At 32.8% G+C, this 25584-nt stretch overlaps 2 protein-coding genes across 3 annotated transcripts; one reads left to right on the forward strand and one right to left on the reverse strand.

Annotated features, from left to right (window-relative positions):
- Positions 1-11292: 11292 nt before the first annotated feature.
- On the forward strand, positions 11293-15348 carry LOC102607954 (FACT complex subunit SPT16). Its single transcript, XM_006480233.4, has 3 exons — positions 11293-11453; positions 11557-11630; positions 11843-15348. The coding sequence occupies exon 3, from the start codon at positions 11855-11857 to the stop codon at positions 15050-15052; it is 3198 nt and encodes a 1065-aa protein (XP_006480296.1). The 5' UTR covers positions 11293-11453; positions 11557-11630; positions 11843-11854; the 3' UTR covers positions 15053-15348.
- A 909-nt stretch (positions 15349-16257) lies between these two features.
- LOC102607456 (FACT complex subunit SPT16-like) lies at positions 16258-20790 on the reverse strand. Of its 2 annotated transcripts, none has more exons than XM_006480232.4 (2): positions 20382-20790; positions 16258-19755 (listed from the first exon to the last, which is right to left on the reverse strand). In XM_006480232.4, exon 2 carries the CDS (start codon positions 19723-19725, stop codon positions 16504-16506), a length of 3222 nt encoding a protein of 1073 aa, XP_006480295.3. In that variant the 5' UTR covers positions 19726-19755; positions 20382-20790; the 3' UTR covers positions 16258-16503. The 2 variants fall into 2 exon arrangements, with proteins under 2 accessions (XP_006480295.3, XP_006480294.3); XM_006480231.4 differs by having other exon boundaries at positions 16258-19774.
- Positions 20791-25584: the final 4794 nt, after the last annotated feature.

Here is a 25584-nt window from a genome sequence, read left to right on the forward strand (position 1 = left end):
TCTCATTAACCTATTTATCACTTGTTCTTTTTATTTTGTTTGATTTTCCATTGCAGACAACTAGTATATGTAATACTAGATCAATAATGGTTTATTAGTAATAGACCATAGAGGAGAAATTCTTGTGCAATTTAATGTCAATAATGCAACAAAAAAATAATATTATGATATATGTACATTTATTTTAAGGAACTAACATACAATCGGTGGCTATGTTAAATCTAACTACATACATCATATATATATTAATTAATTATATTTTTTATAACACACCAATTAATTGTATTAAATTTGGTGCATTTTAGGATTTCTTCCAGTGTTGACTATGGAGGAGGAATTCTTTTAAAATTATGATGATACAGATAGACTAGGGACCATCGAGTGAGGATATTTTGGTCAAATCGTAATGACCAATTAGAAACCATAAAAGATGAATTCCTTATTAGAACATTGTGATTGACTAGACTATTCACCAGAAGAAAGAAATAAAGGCTTCATAGTCAAACCTTAAATAATGTCATGTGACCATGAATCGTACGGGTTTTTGTTATGATCATGAAAAAAAAAATATAAAGCAAAAGAAAATGTGTAATTTTTGGTAGATTATATTTATTTCATTAAAAAAATTTACTGTATAAATAAATTAAATCAAAAAAATGAAAAAATACAGTTGGATAAAAATAATTACCGAAGTGAAGATTTACGAGACCATGAAATGGATATTTTACATTTATATGAAAAATTAGTGGCATTATTGGTATTGAGAGTTTGATATCTAAGCAAATCCGTTGAACATGTGCGCGGAGTGATGTGATGGGAATTAAAAACGTGACAGTTGGCAGTTACCAATTGATTGAAACTATTAAAATGACTCATTTATAACTGAAAATGGCCGCTCAACTCGAAAATCCTCCGCAGAAGAATGTATGGACCAATCATGGCACTGCACTGATTGGAAGAGTGTATAAAGTTTCATACTCCATCCCTTAAAAGGCCCGATCCCTTAAAAGGCTACCCCTCGTTGAATCATGGTCGGGTTTACGCTTTATTTGAGCCCATCATAAGCTGTTTTTACCCTTTTTTTCAATTTTTATAATAGAATTTCAATTCTTCATTTTTTTAACAATATTATATTACTATTATTCCATTTTTATGTTGAATTTGGTTATAAGAAATTTAATAAATTATTTTTTATTTAGCTTTAACAACAATATGACATATAACGATATAACTACGTTAACAAGTAAATAAATTAAATGCAAAATAGAGATAAATATTAGTAGATTGAATTGTAACCACATATTTGTGTTTTTTTTTTACTTTTAAGCATTATATTTTTTAATTTTAAAAAGTAATTTAAAAATAAAGGATCGGGTCGAGACATTTTTGTAAGGCCCTGCCCTCGACCCTAACCTATGTATAATTGGGCCTAATTCTTTAAGCGCTAACTCAATCTTAAGACCCGTTTAAATTTGAGACAAATCCCTAAAAATTAGGGTGGGGTGTCGGACCAAGAACCACTTTGGGTCTTTTTGCTATTCTTACTCAAAAAATCAATGCTTACTTAAAATATTATATTTTTGGGTGAATTTCAAAATTACACTCAAATTTATTGATAATCAGAAATAAGAACCCATTTTAAATGACAATTGGCAAATTACACCCATTCAGTTACATTTCTCAATTAAGTCAATTATTTGTGATTCAAATTTTATCATTCTTTTTACTTGATATCTATATACTTAATATTTCATTATTTCAGTGGTGCCCGCTGAAATTAACTTTACAAATAGTGGAATCTTCACTTTAAACTACTTAAGAATTATTTTTTTACCTCAAATTAATTATGCCATTATCAAGTTGGTAACCTTCTCGACGTAGCTTGATTATGGAGAGATTGTCAATTTCTCCTTATTGAAATGAATATATATCACTTCTCCCCTTACTATTTTTATAATATCCAATAATCCTCTTGGCACCATAATTTTACAATATTAGTCTTTTTTTCAAGTACATTTCTATTCGTATCTATCATAAATTAATAAGTCATACAAATGAAAATAAAAATAAAAATAAGAAATTATATATCTTGATATGAATAAAAAATTAATAATAAGATATTTTTCTTTTAGTTTTTTTTTTAATTTTATTTACTTATTATACTTAATTTAACTTTATATATGACCATCGCTACCAAGAAACAAGGGAGATGTCATGAATTCCTTACTATAGTAAACCTAGTGATATATCATTTTGGCACAAAAAACATAAATGGCATATCGTCTAAAGTATGCGCCAGTATTTACTATTCACTCATGTTGGTTGTGTGAATGAAAAGGATGACAGGTCATCGTCGTACTTGTCTTGTACATGGCATGCTGCTTGTTATCAAAATGATAAATAGCAATGTCATCTAGTACCTGTGTGTCGATCAAAATATTGAAAATATGTTACTATTATTATTGTTATTATTGTCATTATTATTAGTAGTATTTTTAGTAATAATAATGATGATGATGATGATGATAGTAATAATAACAATATCATCATCATTACTACTACAACAACAACAATTACTAGTATTATTATAACAGATAACATTATACTATGGATAAATAATTAACTAAGGTTGTGGTTGGAACATAGTATCAAACTATGTTATATTAATGTTCATATTAATTAATTGCTTACCTATGTTTGGAAGTCTTGAAAGTTGGACTATGGTGTATTATTATTTTTATCATTATTATTGTTACTATTATAATGCAATACAATGCACCAAATGATGGATTAAATAAAATATAAAAATACATTGTATTAAAATATTATTTTATTTAATAGTATTGTATTACATTATTATTTTATTTAGTAATACTATACTACATTATATCATTATTCCATGTAATTATTAAAATCAAACAATCTTGTATTTTTATTAAAATTGATTGGATTTCAACTTTACAGGTGATGTGTCATTTACCAAGAAATAATAGAGATGTGATGGCGTCCATGCGACAGTAAGCCTATCGGCATGTCGTTTTGCATGACACGTCATCTAGAGTATACTTATACTATTTAGGCATGTTATTTGTGTAAATGCAAAGGACAACATGTCATGTGTTTATTTTATTTTTTTTGGATAGCATGTCATTTGTTAAGAAAATAGTAAACGACAATGTCATCCAGTGCCTTGTGCCGATTAAAATATATTAAAATATTTTTTATTATTAGTCTTATTATTATTTTATAATTTTTTATCATTATTATTGTTGCTGTTGGAACAGATGATAAAAATACTAAGGACAATAATTAAATAAGGGTGTGTTTGCAACATAGTATTAAATTGTATTAATTAATATTTATAGCGATTCTCAAAATTTCACTTAGAAGGTAATTTATTAAATAATTAATAATTTTTCATATATTTTAAGTGAATTAGTTTTATTATCATAACAACCAATGAATGAATGCCACATATTTTAAAATAAAATTTTGAGATGTATAGGACTACTCATTTGTCAATGGTCACACTCACACGCTCTACGATTGTTTCACTCTCTCAAAATGCAAGATGAATGTAGTATTAGAATAGTAATATTCAAAGCCCTATTGCTTATTGTAAGTTGACCTTCGTCCCTAGTTGTTCTTGAAAAGAGGAAAAAAATGATTTTTCTATTAGTTTGCAAAATAGTATGCAGCACCTTCCAATAAAGAAGGTAGTAGAATGCAAAATGAAAAATGATTTGAGAAAATTAGGGCTTGTTCGGTATCATTTTGTAGTCCTCATTTTCATTTTAATAGTACAAATGTAATCTATGTTCGGTGAGCCTAAACTTAAAATCAAATTATAAAATGCAGAAAACAAAATCTATTTGACAATAATAAAAGTGAAAACATGTTAGACACATTTTATATAAATCACAAAATGAATTATAAAACAAATTATAAAATAAGGGCCCGTTCGGTATCCTTTTCCAAGCAATGTTTTTATGTTCGTTTTTATAATACACACATAAAACATGTTCGGTGGATTAATTTAAAAAAAAAAAACATATTACAAAACACAAAATCTGGATTCATTATTATAACTACCAAACTGAAAACATGTTAAACATGTTCTCCAAATTTTACAAACTAAACCTAAAAATGAATTAAAAAATAAAAGCAAAACCATGACCCTCTTCCTCCTTATCTATTCACTGCCGCTCTCTCTTTCCCACAGCTTTCTTCATCCAGTTCTAGCAAATCTGCATTCTCTCCCTCCCATTATCTTCATCCAACATCTCTCTCTCTTTGTTTCTCCTGATCCACTCTCTCCTCCTTATCTCGTCACTGCCTCGCTCTCTTCCCCTGCAGCTTTCTTGATCCAGTTGCAGCAAATTTACACTCTCTCCCTCCCCTTATCTTCATTCAACATCTTTCTCTCTCTTTATTTCTCCCGATCCACTCTCTCCTCCTTATCCAGCTGCTGTCGCTACTTCGTCTCAACCACTGTCGCTGCTCTGTTTTCGCCGCGCTGCTGCTCTGACTCTGCCCAGTCGCTGCTGCTTCGACTCTGCCCAGCCGCTGCTGCTTCGTCTCTGCTCAGCCGTTGCTGCTCCGTCTTCACCCAACCACTGTTGCTCTCTCGAATCTGTCACTTGCCGGTATTTGTTTTGTTTGACTTAAAATTTTTAGAAATTATTTGAGTGATTTTAATTATTTTTAATAGCATGTAAAGATGATATTTTTCACGATTGTCATTGCCATGATATTGATTTTATTACAAATTCCTTTTTTTTTTACAGAGAAAATGATTTAGGCAATTAGGCTTTTATTATTAGAGAGAAATAGGGATTTTTCAAGTTTTGCCCTAGATAGAATTCAGTAAACAATCTGTAATTTCAATTTATTACTTTAGATGGAATTCACAATTTGAATTTATTGTCTGTCACGCCAAAAATATTGTCCGGATAGAATTCACTCCAATCTACAACTTGTAGAAGTGAGAATAAAAAATAGAAACCCATTTATTTGTTATGCCCTGAATAAATTTTGATGAGAGCTCAACCTTAATTTAAATTGGCTTGTGTAATTTATAATCTATGTATATGTAAGAGCAGTGTTTTTAGTTGATTAATATATGATATATGTTAATTTTTTGAAAAAGTTTTTAGGTAACATTCAGTTTTTAATGTATGACATGTTGCTGAAATGATTTTCATGCTATGTTGAAGTTGATTAATATTTGATATATTTTTTTTCTAATTTTTCAAGATATGGATCCACATGATGTTGATGTTGAGGATAAGGCTGATTGGTCTAGCTGGATCGAAACTGTTTTTATTCGTATAGTACATGACCATGTTAAAAATGGTGATTTACAAAGATCAACTTTCACTAAGAAACTTTGGACCACTATAAGTGATGAATTATTTGAAAAATCCTAAAAACGATTCAATATAAGGCAACTTAAGTCCAAGTTTAATAGGTTGCGCAAAAAACATCGAGAGTTTTCTGACTTAATAGCTCATACCGGGTTTGGTTGGGATCTTGTTTCAAATACGATCACAGCATCGGAAGCTGTTTAGGCTAAATATATTAAGGTAAAACTATATTCGTAGTATATTAAATAGTTTCGTATCAAATTAAAATATTATTTTTTTAATTTTATACACTTATTTTTTTCCACAGAGAGTGCCTGGAGTGAAGCCATATCGTAAAAAATGATTAGAGCACTACCAAACCTTAGGGGAGATATTCAACACCACCACAGTTCTGGCCATTTACGTTTTTCTTCTAACCAAGTTTCATTGTCCTCGGATGAGGATCGTGAATTGCAAGAGAATTTTCTTAGTCATGGAGTTCATGTTGATATTGATGATGACGATTCAATGGAACCTCTTTTCGAGACTAGGACACAAAGAAAAAGGCATCGTCGGCCAGTTGCAACTTCAACTGAGCGTGGTAAAAAAAAAAGAGTGAGTTTGACGGTTACTTTAAAATGGCTAGTTCAGTGATGAATGCTAGAATAGAGATGGTTAAAGGCAAAAGTGCGGAGTCAACTTCTCAATGTGTTGAAAAGTGGTATATTGAAGAGTGTATTGAAGCTGTGGAGAAATTAGGAGACATTAATGGAGATACATACAACAAACAGATGGATAAGTTAGTACCCAGTATTGAGTGGAGGAAAGCTTTTCTTAGCATGCTTGAGCATAAGAAAAAATATTGGTTAATTAGTTTGTAGTTTGTTCTTTAAGATGTAATATATTTAACTTGGATGTTATTTGTTGTGAATTGTGTGCTTGTTCATTTTATGGTTTGAACTTTGTAGTACTTTTATTTGTCGAACTTTATTTTTTTTATAAGCTTAAATGTATTTGTTGAACTTCATTTTATTTTGTGAGTTGAACTTTCTAATGTTTTATTTATTTATTTGTATTTGTATGTTCATTTTATTTTTTTTTTTTGATCAATTATCATATACTTGAGATATAAAATTTGTGATTTTTTTAAATTAGAGTAGAAAAAATGAACAACAACAACAATGAAGATGATGATATTGATAGTTTAACAGATATTAAAGAAGATGTTTTAGAGGTAGCCATTGCTATAAAAATTAATGAGAAACAACAGCATGTTGTTAAGAGGCAATGCTATACAGGACAATTGTCTGGCATTAAATTTGTTCAAGAGTTGTTAAATGGTCATCCGGATAGGATGTATAACATGTTTCGAATGTATAAAGAAGTTTTTATTTGATTATGTTATTCACTTGAACATTTACAGTTATTAGAGAATGATAGGCATGTTTGTATTAAGGAGGCTGTAGCAATGTGCTTGTATGTATTGTCCCATGGTGCTGCTGTGCAGGTTGTTTTTGAACGTTTTCAACATTCAGTGGATACTGTGTTTACACACTTTAAGCGTGTGTTAAAAGCACTTTGTTGCTTAGCAAATCATATTATAAAACCAAAACCTCAAGGGGAAATGCCACCAGAGATTGGAAACAATCCAATTTTTTTTTTTCATATTTTGAGGTAAGAAATTCAATACACATTACTTCAATGTTTATGTGACATTAACATTTGGTTAATAAATTAATAATGTTTACATATTTTCACAGAAGTGTATCGGTGTAATTGATGGAACCCACATTACTACATGGTCACCGGCACATAAACAGATATCATATTGAGATAGAAAGACTTAGGTGACTCAAAATATCATGTGTGTATGTTCTTTTGACATGATGTTCACATTTGTGTATACGGGTTGGGAGGGTACCGCCAGTGACTCAAGGGTGTTTATGGATGCCTTAAATGTTAGCCTATATGGCTATAGATATTGATTTTGATGATAACAAACCACATATATTGATTAAACAAAGATTTATGAATTGTGTTTTTATAATAAGAAAATGATGTTATGGAATCAAAGTGTTTTGGACTAAAATGAATGTATTTTAAAACCTTTGATATTGTTTTAAATTTCGGATTTGGACATATTTGAAACTATTTAAATATTTTGGGTCATTCTATAATTTCACATAGTTTGGGTGAAATCACAATTTCAGAAAATTTTGGGATTGACAAAGTAATATTTAGAAATTATGAAATTGGACCTATTTGCAAAGTTTCATAACGTTTTGGGCCATAATATAGTTTTTATAAAGTTTTGGGGTCAAACTATAAAATTAGAAAATATTTCTCTGTAGCAGTTACTGTAGCAAGCGGCTAACCGGATCCTGATAAACGAAAATCCGGTTGTTGGGCAGTAAGCTTCTGAGCATAAACGGCAATCCAGATTTGACAAAGCGGCATACCGGATGTTCAGAAATTCAAAATTGTGGATGTAACGGTAACATTAAGCGGCTAACCGGTTGTCCATAACCGGCAATCCGGTTACGACCAAAATGTGCATAACAACTAATTTTTGATAATCTATATTGTGAGTGTACAAGTGTGAGAAACACTTGGGGTGAAGAGATTGGAGAAATAATCTCTTGTTGTAAAGGTTCATTGACACCTTGAAGTCAATTGTAAACGTTTGAAGCCTTGGAAAGACTCGGATAGTGAAATCCTCAAGCCCTATGTGCTTGGAGGCGTGGACGTAGGCGAGGATTGCCGAACCACGTAAAAATCCTTGAGTTTGTTTTCTCTTCCCTTGCTCATTTATTATTGTGCTTTCATTAAATTTTATTGTTTTTGAATTTATTAAAGCATTAGATTGGATTGTTGTGTGGTTTGCTTAGCTTAATTTTTAAAATCCCAATTCACCCCCCTCTTGGGTTGCCTAGTTAGTATTTCATTTGGTATCAGAGAGAGGTGCTCTTGTGTAGACTTAACCGTCTATGGTTAAAGATTAATAGCAACACAAATTAGTTCAACTTTCATGGAAAGCCAATCCACCACTAGACCTCCATTCTTTGATGGTAATAACTATCCTTATTGGAAAACTAGGATGAGAGTGTTTTTACAAGCCTTAGTTTATGAACTATGGGAAATAGTTTGTGATGGTTCATTCATTCCTAGGAAGAATGTTTTAAGTGAATTGGATAAGAAAAATATATCTTTAAATTCCAAGGCTATGAATGCTTTATTTTGTGCATTAGATAAAAAGAAATTTCATAGAGTTTCAAATTGTTCTAATGCTTATGAAATTTGGAGAAAACTTGAAATTGTGTATGAGGACACTACAAACGAGGAGGGATTTCATGAAGTATCGAATTTGGCACTTATGGCAATTGGAGATGAATCGGATGATGAACTTGATGAGGTAAATGATCTTCCTACTTATGATGAATTACATTATGCTTTTAAAGAATTGCATAATGAGTGGATGCAACTTGGTAAAAACAATGCATGCCTTAAGAAGAAAATGCTAGAACTTACAAATGAAGAGGATACCATGCAAAAATGCATTTATTCATTGAATGAGAAGATAAGGGAATTAGAATTAGAGAAGAAAACATTGCATGATGAAGTTGCATTATCAAATGAGAAATTTAGCACTTCACACAAGCATCTAGAATCATATGTAGATTACTTGAAAAATGAAAATGATGCTTTACAAAAATGCAATGATTCATTAAATGAAAAGATTAAAGGACTAGAGTTAAATAATAAAATGTTGCATGATAGAATTGCATCATTTAAATGCAAACAAAGTACTTAATATGAGCATGAGAAATCACATGTTGATGAATTAATGAAAGAAAATGAAGTGCTTAAGAAGAAGAGCAATGAACTAAATCAAATTGTGTTGTAATTTTTTTATAATTATTTTGTTTAAATCATGTGTTGTAATATATATCTTAATTATGATGTAAAAACAATGACAATGTAAAACCTTTTTTTAATTAATGTTAACTCTAAAACGTTATTATCATGTAATTTTTTTACAATAATTTTGTTTAAATTATTATGTTGTATTTGTGTATGTATTAGCTAAATAATTATTTTATAACTATAAACATGACGTAAATGCTAGTAAAAACTGTTTTTGAAAAAAGTATTACCGAACGCATATGTTCTGTTTTTATCATTTTCAACTGTGTCTACCGAATGCATATTACTGTTTTCAGTTTTAAAATACATGATACAGAAAATGATACCAGACGCATACTTAAATTCAAAATACAGCGACTGTAAAACACCATTTTCATTTTTATTTTTATTTTCAGAAAATACAAATTCAGAAACAATACCGAATAGGCCGTAATATACTGCACGTTCTCCAAAGTAGAACAAATAAAATATTTTTTTCTCTCATCTTCTTCTCTCTCCCTTGCACCACATATTTTCTCCGACTATCATCATCTTCTTTTCTTTCTCTCTTACCAAAAAATCTTTTCTGTAATTCCGATCGTCTTCATCTCTTCTATGTAATTTTTTTATTTTAATTTAATTTAATTTTTTTCATTTCTTTCACATAATTTTTTCTCTTTTACTTTTTGGTTTATCAAACATGGCCTTCCTTGTCTTCGTTTACACAGAGCCAAATCTCTATAGATTATTGAGTCATTTTGTTATGTTTTATTCATCTAGGTCCATTTTGTTTTATGGTCTTTGGCTCCTGATTTTGTAATTTTAAATATCTGGCCATATATTATTTGTTATTTTAAATATCTGGGACTATTTATTATTTCTTTTATTGATTATCTTAAATTACAAATTGTAAGAAAATGTGCTGAGTAGCTGCAAAATTGTCATCAAGCCGTGATTCATGTCTGTTAAATTTTTAGCTTTGGGATGATCGAGAGCAGTTTGATGGTGGGTATTTTTCTAAACAAAATATATAGTATATATATAAATCGAATTATATCGGGCCTTTCGTTACCTTTTTTAATGCTTGCCATGGGTGCAAATGGCTGCCGTGGATGGGGATTAGAATTTCTTATAAAAAGTTTGTCTTCTTAGAGTAAATCATTCCATTGATATAGCAATCTTTACTCTGATCAATTACCAATTGAGATAATGTTTGAGGATTTTAATTCTTTAATATATGACTTAATTTTAATCTAGGAACAATAACAAATGCAAGACTTTTTAATTATTGAAGTTATTACATTTATTAGCAAATGCCTGACTTTTTATTTTAATTAAGACTTAAATGTTTAGAAAAAATTATTTTTAAAAATAGTATTATCGAACACATATATACTGTTTTTGTTCTTTTTAATAGTGTTTACCGAACACATTTTATAATTTATAATTTTAAAATATAGGATATAGGAAATAAAATCAAATGCTCATTTAAATTTAAAATACAATAACTGTAAAACATCATTTTTATTCTTACTTTTGTTTTCAAAAAATATTAATTTAAAAAAAAGGCTCTTAAATTTTAAATCAAATTAATTTGAAATTTAAATAGTGAATGGATTAGAAAAGAATGACACGAGAAACGCGACCTCCCGCCTCATTTTAGGGCTCTAATTCCACTCCCGCCATTTCTTGATGGTGATAAACAGACGGACCCAACCAAAACGACGCGTTGCACGAAATAAAGTCCCACTTGTACGGCGCCGTTTCTGGTCCCACATCCTTGAACAAATGAGGCCCTCATACAAAACGACCGCTAAGCGCGAGGAAGTTTGATATTACTAATCAACCCCTACGAACAGCGCTTAAATTACACCATCCTCCAGCTTGATCGCTCACAAATGTCCCTCTCAGCTTCTGTACTTTATCGTCCAAAACATAACAATTCAAAAATCCAAGAGCCAAGTGTCGGTGGCATTTACCGTAAATAATATCAAAACCAAGCCTTAATTGTTAATCACTCAACATATATAAACAGAGCTCTGGAGCACTCGAAATCAAAAATCTATTTTTCGCTCTCCCGCTGACCCTCCCATTTTTCTCTCCTCGATTTCTCTTCTTCTGTTCCTTTTTTTCTTTTTTTCAGATTTCTCTTTATTTTGTTTAATTTTCAGTTTTGATGTCGAGCATCTAGAAGATTCAATCTCTGTAAGTGCTCAGTTTGTTTTTTTAATTTTTTTGCTCTTCAATTCGTTATTAAATTTTGTTTTCCTTTTAACAAACCCTAACCCTAGTGTTCGTTTGAGAACAGCATCGATAAGCAAGATAGAAGACTAATTAGCTGTCAAAATTCCACGTTTTGGAGCGGAAGCATCACGTCGAAGAGTAAGTAACTAGAGTTTTATCGATTTTAATCTTTTAATTTCGTTGATTTTTCTGTGTATTTGAAGTGGCTGAAACCCTAATTTTACGATTATTTGGGGATTTCGGGGTTTAGTTGAGTAAGAATCTGAAGTGTTGAAACTTATTGAGATTTGTTTTGTGTAGTAGTGGTTTTATGTTGAACTAGAAACCCTAACCCTAGTGTTTTTTTACAGTTGGTGCTTTAAATGGCTGATAATCGAAATGGCAATGCCCAAATGGCGAATGGAACTGGAGGGGCGAATGCTTATTCGATTAATTTGGAGAATTTTAGTACACGATTGAAGGCACTTTATTCTCACTGGAATAAACATAAATCTGATTACTGGGGTTCTGCTGATGTGCTTGCAATAGCAACACCTCCAGCTTCAGAGGATTTGCGGTACTTGAAATCGTCAGCCTTGAATATATGGTTGCTAGGTTATGAGTTTCCGGAGACTGTAATGGTTTTCATGAAGAAGCAGATCCATTTCCTGTGTAGTCAGAAGAAGGCGTCTTTGCTTGGGATGGTTAAGAGGTCTGCAAAGGATGTTGTGGGTGTTGATGTTGTGATTCATGTTAAGGCAAAGACTGATGATGGTGTTGAACTGATGGATGCAATATTCAATGCTGTTCGTTCACAGTCAAATGTGGATAGTGGTGATGGCCCCATTGTTGGGAGCATAGCAAGAGAGACTCCTGAAGGGAGGCTTTTGGAGACATGGGCTGATAGATTGCAGAATAGTGGTTTTCAGCTCAGTGATATGACGAATGGGTTGTCTGAACTGTTTGCTGTTAAGGATCAAGAGGAGATTATGAATGTGAAGAAAGCTGGTTACTTGACGTATAATGTGATGAATAAAATTGTGGTTCCAAAGCTTGAGAATGTTATTGATGAGGAAAAGAAAGTCACTCATTCGTTGTTGATGGATGAGGCTGAGAAAGCAATATTGGAACCTACTAAAGCTGGAGTGAAGCTGAGGGCGGAGAATGTTGACATCTGCTACCCTCCTATATTTCAGAGTGGGGGCGCGTTTGATCTTAGACCTAGTGCTGCCAGCAATGATGAGTTACTGTATTATGATTCTGGAAGTGTAATTATCTGTGCAGTTGGGTCACGGTATAACAGTTACTGCTCGAACATTGCCAGGTCATTCTTGATTGATGCCACTCCCTTGCAGAGCAAGGCGTACGAGGTTCTTCTGAAAGCTCATGAAGCAGCTATTGGTGCTCTGAAGCCTGGGAACAAGGTTAGTGCTGCTTACCAGGCTGCCCTTTCAGTGGTTGAGAGGGAGGCACCTGAGTTGGTTCCGAATTTAACAAAATCTGCCGGCACAGGTATCGGCCTTGAGTTTCGTGAGTCTGGTCTAAATCTGAATGCCAAGAATGATCGAGTGGTGAAAGCAAAAATGATTTTTAATGTGTCAATTGGTTTCCAGAACTTGCAGAACCAGACCAATAAGCCAAAGAATCAGATGTTTTCTCTGTTACTTGCTGACACAGTTATTGTTGGTGAAAATAATCCGGAGGTGGTGACTTGCAAGAGCTCGAAAGCTGTTAAGGATGTTGCTTACTCATTTAATGAGGATGAGGAAGAAGAAGAAAAGCCTAAAGTGAAAGCTGAGGCTAATGGCACCGAAGCCTTGCCATCTAAAACAACACTCAGATCTGATAATCAGGAGATTTCGAAAGAGGAGCTTCGGAGGCAGCATCAGGCAGAACTTGCTCGTCAGAAGAATGAAGAAACTGGTAGGAGACTTGCTGGTGGGGGAAGCGGGGCTGGAGATAATCGTGCTTCTGCTAAAACAACGACTGATTTGATTGCCTATAAGAACGTTAATGATCTTCCTCCTCCAAGAGATTTGATGATTCAGATTGACCAGAAGAATGAGGCAGTACTCTTTCCTATTTATGGAAGTATGGTCCCTTTCCATGTGGCTACCATAAGAACAGTTTCCAGCCAGCAAGACACAAATCGGAATTGCTATATTCGCATTATTTTCAATGTCCCTGGGACGCCTTTCAATCCGCATGACACAAACTCATTGAAACACCAAGGGGCAATATATCTGAAGGAGGTATCTTTTCGATCTAAGGATCCAAGGCACATAGGTGAAGTGGTAGGGGCGATTAAAACACTTCGTCGTCAAGTTATGGCAAGGGAATCTGAGAGAGCTGAGAGGGCAACTTTGGTGACACAGGAGAAACTCCAACTTGCTGGTAACAGATTTAAGCCAATAAAGCTGCATGATCTTTGGATTCGACCAGTTTTTGGAGGCCGTGGAAGAAAGATTCCTGGTACTCTTGAAGCTCACTTGAATGGATTCCGATTTGCCACTTCTAGACCTGAGGAGAGGGTAGACATAATGTTTGGCAATATAAAGCATGCTTTTTTTCAGCCTGCAGAAAAGGAGATGATCACTCTTGTCCACTTCCATCTGCACAATCACATAATGGTGGGGAACAAGAAAACCAAGGATGTGCAATTTTATGTTGAGGTGATGGATGTGGTCCAAACATTGGGAGGTGGAAAGAGGTCTGCTTATGATCCAGATGAGATCGAAGAAGAACAACGGGAGAGGGCCAGGAAGAACAAGATCAACATGGATTTTCAAAGCTTTGTGAATCGGGTAAATGATCTCTGGGGGCAGCCTAAATTCAATGGCCTTGACCTTGAATTTGATCAACCTTTGAGAGATCTCGGTTTCCATGGAGTGCCGCACAAAGCGTCTGCTTTCATTGTCCCAACTTCAAGTTGCTTGGTTGAGCTGATAGAGACTCCTTTCCTTGTTGTCACCCTTGGTGAGATTGAGATTGTGAACCTGGAGAGAGTTGGACTTGGGCAGAAAAATTTTGACATGACCATTGTCTTTAAGGATTTCAAGAAGGATGTGCTGAGGATTGATTCTATTCCCTCATCATCTCTCGATAGCATCAAAGAATGGCTTGACACAACTGATATCAAATATTATGAGAGTAGATTGAATCTTAACTGGAGGCAGATATTGAAGACAATCACCGATGACCCACAGAGCTTTATAGATGATGGTGGTTGGGAATTCTTAAATCTGGAAGCCAGTGATTCTGAATCTGAGAACTCGGAGGAATCAGATCAGGGCTACGAACCATCAGATATGGAGGTGGATTCCGTTACAGAAGATGAAGACTCAGACAGTGAGTCGCTGGTGGAATCTGAGGATGAAGAAGAAGAGGATTCAGAGGAAGACTCCGAGGAAGAGAAAGGGAAGACATGGGCAGAGTTGGAGAGGGAAGCCACCAATGCTGACAGGGAAAAAGGGGATGATTCAGACAGTGAGGAGGAACGAAAGAGAAGGAAGGGAAAGACTTTTGGGAAGTCACGCGGGCCACCCAGTGGCGGTTTCCCAAAACGTACCAAGTTAAGATAGATCTGAAGAACTCTGGGTTTCCGTGTTCTTATAATTTGTGGTTGAACAAGATTTATCTGTAGTAGCGGCTTTAGAAATTAGAATGCAGTGTTCTAACTTAGCTTTGGAATTTGATTTCTTTCTAGTTTTTGTATCCTGTGTTTTGGGCGTACATTTGTGTATAGCCTAGAAGACAAGATTTTTGCTTGTACATTGCCAGGATTAGTTTTAGATTAAAGCAAGGTTCTCTTGTTATCACTTTCTACTTCGTTTGTTTCAGCTAATTATCGATATTTTGCTGCAATTTTGTTGGTCAACTTATCTTCAACAGCCTGAAAGGATTCATTTGCTAGTGAGGGCTCTTTGGGGCTTGTATTGAGAACCTACAATTGCAGTTGTTTCTGGAATTTTAGTTACAAAAATAGTCGCTATCAAAAAGTTATTTGACCTCTCATCTTTATATTCCTTAGCTTATTTTTATTTTCTGAGTGGCATGACAAACAGTGTAAGGTATATTTTAACTTGTTCTAAAGAATATAAACGAAAAATATGCTTTAATTTCCTTGAAAAATGAAACTATATGTTTGAAGGAGGCTGATCTAAGCGATTGTGCTCCCTGCTCGCTCTGCAGCCTGTTGGTTGTCAGAACTCAAAAGGATCTTTGCCAGATGCAAGAACACCAAAAAAACAAGATCCAATGCCCGTGTATATAATAAGCTATTACAAGCAACAGATCACTCTCAAAGCTGGGAGTAAATTTGAACGTTTTGCAAAATTTTCTTCAAAAGTAAGCCAACCTGAATTGGTAGCCAAAAGGAGCAAGAATTTTGTAATCAAAATTTGTTCGTGTTCATGAAATGACTTGCGCACATTCAAGAAGAAAATTCCCAGTTTTTAACAACTCACTACCTATAGCCCTTATTGTCTGTAAGTTCCGGCAGTTCTGACTGATAAGATAAAGTTCTATTCAGTCCATTACAGCCTGACACTACAGTTTCAGCTATTCAACAAATATTACACCTTGAAACAAAGTAGATAGCTATCAACTCTCACGCATAAAAATGCCGGCTACTGCTTGATGGGTGAAGCAGTCCAAGCATATCGAACCACAGAAATATCATCTCAATTTCTTGATACAGCTACAAATAATTCAGTGGCACAATAAAGCAATGATAAATCGGTGTCAGAAGATTCAGAAGAAATTGAAGGCGGAATGACAATGAAAATAAACACAAACATAGAGATGTACAAAGCAAAATCCTCTCAGAAACTTTTTGCTCAGCTACTTCACGATAAGCATTTTAACTTAAAATATTTGCTCAGCACACAAAAAAGATAGTACAACCATAACATTTCAAAACATAGCTCCCATAATTGCGGTATTTTACAGGCTAACTATGTTATAACATCAACAGCTATTGCTGGTACAAGTGCATAATTTACACATCAGACCAAAAATACCGAAAACATGTTTACCTCAATTTGGCCCTCTTGGGAAGACTACCACCGGGATTTCTCTTCTCAGGTGCTCGAGCTTTCCCAAAAGCCTTCATCTTCCTTCTCTTTCTCTCATCTTCACTGTCTGAGTCAGCCCCTTTTTCCCTGTCTGCATAGCTTGCTTCCCTTTCCAACTCTTCCCACGACTTTCCTTTATCCTCTTCCGAGTCTTCCTCAGAATCCTCTTCCTCATCATCCTCTGACTCCACTAATGATTCACTGTCGTCATTCTCATCGTCAGATACCGAGTCAGACTGCACATCTGAAGGCTCATATCCTTGATCTGAATCTTGTGAGTTCTCAGATTCTGAGTCACTGGCTTCCATGTTTAGAAACTCCCACCCACCATCCTCTATGAATTTTTCTGGATCATCAGTTATGGTTTTCAGTATAGGCCGCCAGTTCAAATTTAATCTACTCTCATAATACTTGAGGTCTGTAGTGTCGAGCCACTCTTTGATTCCATCTAGTGATGAAGACGGAATAGAATCAATTCGAAGGACATCACGCTTGAAGTCCTTGAATACTATAGTCATATCAAAATTCTTCTGCCCGAGACCAACTCTCTCCAGGTTCACTATCTCAATCTCGCTTAGAGTGATTACCACAAAAGGTGTCTCTATCAGCTCCACCAGGCAGCTAGATGTTGGGACAATAAAAGCAGATGCTTTGTGGGGAACACCATGGAAACCAAGCTCCCTCAGAGGCTGGTCAAACTCAAGGTCAAATGCTTTAAACTGAGGCTGACCCCATAGATCATTTACCCGGTTCACAAAGTTCTGGAAGTCCATGTTGATTTTATTCTTTCGCGCCCTCTCACGTTGTTCTTCCTCTACCTCATCCGGGTCATAGGCAGATCTCTTTCCACCACCTAGCGTCTGCACCACGTCCATTACTTCAATATAAAATTGGACATCTTTGGTCTTTTTGTTTCCCACCATTATGTGATTATGCAAATGAAAGTGTAGCAGAGTGATCATTTCCCTTTCTGCTGGCTGGAAGAATGCATGCTTAATATTACCATACATTACATCAACACGTTCATCAGGCCTTGAGGTAGAATACCGAAACCCATTTGTGTGTGCTTCTAGAGACCCAGTCAGTTTTCTTCCACGACCACCAAAAGGTGGACGAATCCATAGATCAAACAATTTTAGTGGCTTAAATTTGGCCGATGCAAGTTGAAGCTTTTCCTGAGTAACTAAAGTTGCCCTCTCAGCTCTTTCAGACTCCCTGGAAGTGACTTGCCGACGGAGTGTTTTGATCTGCTGAACCACCTCACTTATATGCCTTGAGTCCTTGGAACGTAGTGAAACCTCTTTCAAATAAATTGATCCTTGGAACTTTAGAGAGTTCGAGTCATGAGGAGTGAAAGAAGTTCCTGGTACATTGAATATTATTCGGATGTAACAAGATCTGTTGGTGTCCTGTTGGCTTGAGACACTCTTCACAGTCGCAACATGGAAAGGAACCATGCTTCCATATATCGGCAAGAGGATTGCCTCATTCTTCTGGTCAACCTGAATCATCAAGTCTCTCGGAGGGGGCAGATCATTTACATTCTTGTATGCAACCAAATCACCAATTGTTTTTACAGAACCACGGTTATCTGCTGTTGATGAACCCCCACCAGCAAGCCTTCTAGCCGTTTCTTCATTCTTCTGACGGGCAAGTTCAGCCTGGTGCTGCCTCCGGAGCTCCTCCTTTGACATTTCCTGATGGTCTGATCTCAATGTCGCCTTAGACAAGGTTGGTTCACCACCTTTAACCTCAGCTTTGACTTTTGGTTGTTCTTCTTCTTCATCATCCTCATTGAATGAGTATGCCACATCCTTTACAGCTTTAGAACTTTTAGATGTCACAATATCAGGTACCTTTTCACCAACAATAACAGTATCTGCAAGTAACACTGAGAATTTCTGGGTCTTTGGGTTCTTGTTCTCTGTCTGCAAGTTCTGAAAACCAAGTGAAACATTGAAAACCATGCCTGCTTTCAATATACGATCATTCTTGGCATTAAGACTAAGCCCTGACTCGCGAAACTCAAGGCCAATTCCTGTTCCAGCATTTCTGGTCAAGTTTGCAGCTAATTCAGGTGCATCCTTCTCCACTACAGTGGATGCGGCTTTATAAGCAGCACTCACCTTGTTCCCAGATTTCAAAGCACTGATTGCTGCTTCATGTGCCTTAAGAAGGACCTCATAAGCTTTGCTCTGCACTGTATTGGCATCAATCAGAAACGTCCGAGCTACATTAGAGCAGTAGCTGTTGTATCGGGATCCAACTGCACATATGATCACACTAGTAGAGTCATAGTACAGGTAATTATCATTGCTCGATGCACTTGGTTTAAGATCAAACTCTCCTCCACTCTGAAAAATCGGAGGGTAACAAATGTCAACATTCTCTGCCTTCAATTTGACCTTAATTCTTGCTGGTTCTAAAATAGCCTTCTCTGTCTCATCCATTAACGAGGAATGGGATACCTTCTTCTCCTCATCAATTACCTTTTCAAGCTTAGGAACCACAAATTGTTTCATCACCGACGAACTCAAGAATGCAGCTTTCTTGATATTTGTAAGCTCAGTGTCATCTTTGATGGCAAACAAGTCTGAGAACCCATTCGATACATCACTTAGCGCAAAATTCGCTTTCTTTAATTTTTCATTCCATGTCTCCAAAAGCTTCCCTTCAGGAGCCTCTCTTGAAATGTGTCCAACAACAGGAGAATTCTGACCACCAGATTTCGACTGATCATTAACAGCGCCAAAAATTTTGTCCATCAAACCAGAGCCATCATCCGTTTTCCCCTTCACATGTATCACAACTTCAATACCCACTGCCTCTTTGGCGGACTTTTTAATGACTTCAAGCAATGACGCCTTCTTCTGGCTGCACAAGAAATGGATCTGCTTCTTCAAGAAAACCATAATGGTCTCTGGGAACTCATAACCGACCAACCAGACGTTCAATGCCGAGGACTTTAAATATCTCAAATCTTCTGAAACCGGAGGAGTTGCTACAGCAAGAGCATTAGAATCACCCCACAGATCACTGTTGTGTTCAGTCCAATGAGAGTATAACATTTTCAGCCGCTTACTGAAGTTATCCAGATTGATGGCATATGTATTGGCAGCGGCATTCCCAGAGGGCTTGCCAGCAGCAGGTTTGACAGTACTGTTCTGATGTTCGGCCATTGGAAATGATTCAAGATCGCAACTTTTATCCTTGACAACACAGTATAAACTATGAGAAATAACAAACAATTGATTGTTTAGCTTTTTGTTATGCTGAGTAAATGTTAATGCTAATTATAGAAATGTTCCATAAATCGATAGAGGGAGGCAAACAATTAAGAAGAAAAAAGGACAAGAGTAACATTTTCTGAAAAATCAAGCTCAGCTAGTAATATTAAAACTAGCACATTTGACTGCAATACAAATACAAATATATCATAAGTTTGCATCATGTAGTCAAGTGTTCTAAGATTTGCATGTTATCGACCATAAATTCATTGCAGTAACACAATATTGATGCAATTATCTGCATTTAGAACGATTTTTTTTCATTTATATTTTAATTCATCAAGTCAACAAGTTCAAGAGTTTTATTAGCACAAATTGATTAAAATATTCTCTTTTTCCAAAATTTCGATAAAATGTAAATATTTAACAACAATACTACTGTTTCTTTTTCAACTTTCCCACAGTTTCTCAGCAACCAAACAAAGCAATAGATGATACTACCAATAAGTATAACACATGCATTCAACCCCATAAAGCAAATTCCATTAATTGAAAAAAAAAAAACTAAAATCCAAATTCAATTGAAAATCAACGAAATAAAAGATCACCTCAGCGTCTCCTAATCAAAGCTCTGAACTTCTATCCTTATATCCCAAAATGAAGTCAAATTTTTTGTCCTTTTTGGGTTAAAATTTTAATTTGGATTGCAGAATCATCTGAACTTGATAAAATAAAAACAACCCAGATGAAGAAAGCATCCAAATTCAAATACGATCATAGAATCATACGCGATCAGGCAACTTTGCAAGCAAACAAAGTTGATGTGAATTCAAAAAACTAGTAAGCATTAAAAAAAAAAAAAGCGGGAACTTTAAAGGGTATAATTTGGATCGAAAGGATTTGAGGAAATAGGTGAAGATTTGATTGAGAAAATTGAAGTTGCAGAGACGACAAAAGGTTGAAGACGGGGAAATTGGATTGGAAAATAAGTTTAAATACGTGTTCTCACTTCTGTGTGCAACATTTTCCATGATATTAATAATATATTTTTTGGAAAATTATGTTGATGATTAGATTTTTTTAATTTTTTTTCATGTAATTTAGATACATGAAATCTGTAATAGGTATATTCCATTCAAATTCTTAAATCTTAAATTTATTCTAAACAATATCCAAAAACAATTTTTTTCTAAACATTAAAAAAATCAATTTTCAGGGTTTTTTAATTTTCCTTAATTTAGGATTAATATAGTGGGTTTAAAGTAATTACATTTGCTGTAGTAAGAATAGATATTATTCAATGAATATAATGCTGAACGAAATTTAACTGTAATAAGATTATAAGAATAAAATTATTATATTGTTAAATGAAATTTATTTACACATACATAAATATATCATATAATAATATATATTGTTATATACAATGGTAAAGAAAAAAACTGAACTTACAATAATTTTATCCCTTTTTATTTTGTTTTATTCGAAAAAAAAATTAGACTACAATTTTCATAACAGAAATGTTGTATAATAAAAATATAATGAGCTACTCCTTTCAAAAACTGTTGAAAAATAAAAAGCCTAATAACCTACAAAATCTCAAAACGGAAAAAAAAAAGGCGACAAGATTCCAATTGCGGTAAGTGTCAGTTTGGAATTACGCAAGCCATTAAATAAGTTGTTTTTATTGTATAAGTAAAATAAATTATTAATTAAAAAAATAATTTAGTGTTCGGTAAAATATGTCATTGTAGTTGTTATAAGTTTAAAAAGTAATGTACACGTATTTGTAAATTTTATTGTAAAAATATTATTTTATTATATAATAACTAAAATAAATATATGTTTAATTATCTTTTATTTTTTTAGTATGTTTAATAATGTTTAAATATGCCTTTTTCTTTTTTTAACACATAAAGTGAAAAAAAAAACTCAATTAAATAAAATATAATGAACCCCATTATCAATTGCATAAAATATGATAAAAATTCATATTAATACATAATTCAAATAAAATAAAAAATTAATAAAACGAAGATCATGACTCTAGAAAAAATATAAATAGGTTGAAGTGTTGAACATTAAAAGTCGTGGTTATGAAGTTGATTTTAAGAGTTATGGTTAACTTTCATATGAAATTATTAATAATTCAAAGAAAAATATACATAATCTTATGCAAGTCCAATTGAATCTTGTAATTGAAAATAAAAGGAAAATATGAAAAAATGAACTTAGTGAATCAAAACTTTGACACTAAAGAAAATGTAAAATAGTTGTCGTGGTAAATTATTGTGGTGATATGATATTTAATTGCTTATATATTAGGATGTATGGAAAAATAAAATATAATTATTTTTTTTGTTAAATTATTAAGGTTATAATATAAACTTTAACAAAGTGTAATAACTTATTTAATAAGTTATTATAACATGGAATCCCCTATTTACTTTTAAAAACTACTGTCAAAATTAAAAAAAAAAATTATAAAATAAGTAGTTTTGTATACCACGCACAAATTTTCTTACAGAACTTTCCTATCTCAAATGCAGTTCGGAATATTTAAAAATTGGATTTCTAGAGAAACCACATTATTTACTTTGCGAACCCACATGTACTAGCTCGAGGCCCAGATCCACTCTCAAATGCAGTAGGGAATTAGCACGGCCTTGGAGGGAACCATTTCATACTTACTGGTTAGTGGTTATAATTGGTTCGAGTTTTATATTAATCCTCTTGAACGTTAGTCGAGAAGCAACTATAGGCTGTGCCGCAATAGATTTAATCTTAAAAAATTCTAATAAATTTATGATTGTAATATAGTAGATTTTTAATTATATTTCAATGTATTTTTTTATAAAAAAAAAATTTACTTTGCATAAAAATTTTAAATTTGCTCAAGAGTTTTTGAAAGATATTTGTTTACAGATTTCAAGTACATTTACAAGCTCAAAGGCAGTTGGTGTCACTATGTAATGAGATTGAAAAATGTTAATTTATAAGCTGTGGAATTTTTTTTAGGGAAAGGTTAAAAGTTCGTTTAGTCCCTATATTTTGAGGTTAGTGTCCGTTTAGTCCATACATTTTTTAAAATACCTCAAAGCATCCCGACCATTAAATTATTGACAATTGAGTTCGAAAAAATCAACACGTCATCAATATAAACAATGCAAAAATCAGAATAAGGATTATAAATATCATTCATAATTCTTTGAAATTCTGAGAGTGCATTCTTTAAACCAAAGGGCATAACAAATATATTAATTTTTGTGGAACGCTTTGCTGAGGAGTTAAAATATTAATTTTTCTAAAAAAATTGATAATTTAATTTTTTTTACAAAAATAATTTTTTTTGGACACACATGAGCTTCCACTAAAATTAATATAGATCTTTTTTTATTTTTTATTTTATTTTTGGGTTTAATTTGATAACCCAATTTTTTATTAATATCCAAAAAAGAAACATTACTGTAAAAGTGTAATATTGTAAAAGCATGATAAAAAAAATAAAAAATAATGGCATAAGCGTCAATATTTAATAGTAAGGCCTTTTTGAGGTATTTTAAAAAATATAAGGATTAAATAGGCACTAAGCTCATAATATAGGGATTAAACAAGCTTTTACCCTTAGGGAAATTATAATTGCACCACCTCTCTTTTGTTTTATACTCATCCAACCACCACAAAATTTTAACATGTTCTTTGCACCATCTTTCTTTTTAAATTTGTATCAACTAGCCACTTTTTAACTAACACTGTTAAATAATTTTAACGAAATGATAATTTTATCCTTAAATAAATTAAAAGATATTTTATCTTATAAAAGCTTTGAAAAATTAAAAAAAATTATACTTATAAAAATACCCCTAAGATTAATAAAAAAATAAATCTCAAAATTAGAATTTTTATTTTTAATAAAAATCTAAATAAAATTATAATTATAAAAATAATTGCAAAATTTTGAGATTTAATAAAAATCGCCTAAATTATTAAAATTTTGGGATTTATTTTTTAATCAATAAATTCAATCATTTTTATTAAAATTTTGCAAAATTGTGATTTTTTAATAAAAATAATTATTAAAATTTTGTAAAATCTAAATTAAATAAAAATCAGTTGAGCACCTCTATTTGAGATTTATTTTTTATTAAATTTAAGGGTATTTTTATAATTATAATTTTCTTAATTTTTAAAGTTTTTATAAAATAAAATAGTATTTTAATTTATTTACGGGTAAAATTATTGTTTCGTCTAAATTATTTAACAGTGTTAGTTAAAAACTAGCTAGTTGATACAAATTTAAAAAGAAATGTGGTGTAAAGAACATATTAAAATTTTACGGTGGTTGGATGAAAATAAAGTAAAAGAAAGATGGTGGAATGATTATTTTCTTTTTTTTTTTTTAATTATCATACCCCCAAATGAGTGGAAATCAGAAATTGAGTCAGATTAATTAAATCAAGACTAAGACTATTATATTACAGTTTGTAAATTTTTATTCTTATATTAAGATACATCCATCCCATCTAATATTATTTATTCTACTCCTGCTCATATTTGTAAGGCTAAAAGACATATCTACACCCATCTACTCATATAATTAAGAGGGGAAATAAGTAGTGCCCCTGGCTGTCACCTCGCTAATTCATATTCAAATAATTTATGGTATCAAAATTTATAGAAAAATGATATAGTGAAGTAGCGGGTGATATTGTCTGATTAATTTACAATAATTTTAATGTTATTTGTCAACGGTTATAGAATGCCGCTAAGAGTAACCAGGTGCTCACTCAGCATACAATGGGCACCCATTGTGCTAGCTAACCCCAAAATTTACAGGAAAAAAAAACTAATAAAATAAATCAAAAAGCACGAGTTGTGAATCACGAAATGAAAATTTATTATCCACCAAAGTTTATGGTATTATAAAAAAATAATATTATAGTTGCGAATTTGTTTAATTTTTTATTTTAAGTTTGTAAATTGTATCAATTGTCCACCAAAAGGCCAACATTGTTAGAATATTTATTATAATTTAAGTAAAATGACCATCTTACCCTTGAAAAGTGCATTTTTTACTTTGTACCATAATAAATAATAAAATAGGAAATTATCAATCATCCACCTTAAATTTATACAGTTATAAAAAAATACTACAAAAATTCGTGTTTATTTGATTTTCCATTCTAAGCTTATAATTTATATCAACTATGCACCAAAATGTTAACATTGTTATAATTTTTAAAGGAATCTAAGTAAAATGACTATTTTACTCTTGATTGAATTCAAGAGCATTTTTTATTTGAGGTCATCAAGATTACTTCTTGGTCAATGTAATCTGCTCAATGTCACCAAATAACATCTTGGTCGAGATCATCAAAATTATCATTTGGTTGAGGCGGCCTGCTTGAGGTCACCAAAATCTTCTCATAATAGCTTATCAACTATTTGCTCACTCTTTACCTCGAGAAGATCATGATCACCCTATTTTATTCCCTAAACACCCAGCATAAGTAATTGACAAAAACTTGCATTGAGCTATAAAGATCGATTGTCAGGAGTCTTGTGGTAGTTACAGCTATCCATGAGCCGGCGATAGTGGCAATCAGCGGCCATGGTGGCTAAGACAGTGCTAAATGGGTTTCATTGGGTGTTTATGAAATCAAATTTAGGAATTATATTAATTGAGTGTCTGTATATTAGGGTTTTGGATGATTTATAGATTGGATTTGAGTACATAAATTTGTGAAGATAAAACTGAGAAGAAGAATTAGCAATTTTTTTTTATAAATTATGAAATAAATTTGAAGGATA

The sequence above is a fragment of the Citrus sinensis genome, chromosome 6 (genome assembly GCF_022201045.2).
Source record: "Citrus sinensis cultivar Valencia sweet orange chromosome 6, DVS_A1.0, whole genome shotgun sequence".
NCBI classification, from domain to species: Eukaryota; Viridiplantae; Streptophyta; class Magnoliopsida; order Sapindales; family Rutaceae; genus Citrus; species Citrus sinensis.

Bases quoted from the DNA above. Each gene is read 5' to 3' on its own strand.
- LOC102607954 (XM_006480233.4), top strand. From the start codon at position 11,855: ATGGCTGATAATCGAAATGGCAATGCCCAAATGGCGAATGGAACTGGA.
- LOC102607456 (XM_006480232.4), bottom strand. From the start codon at position 19,725: ATGGCCGAACATCAGAACAGTACTGTCAAACCTGCTGCTGGCAAGCCC.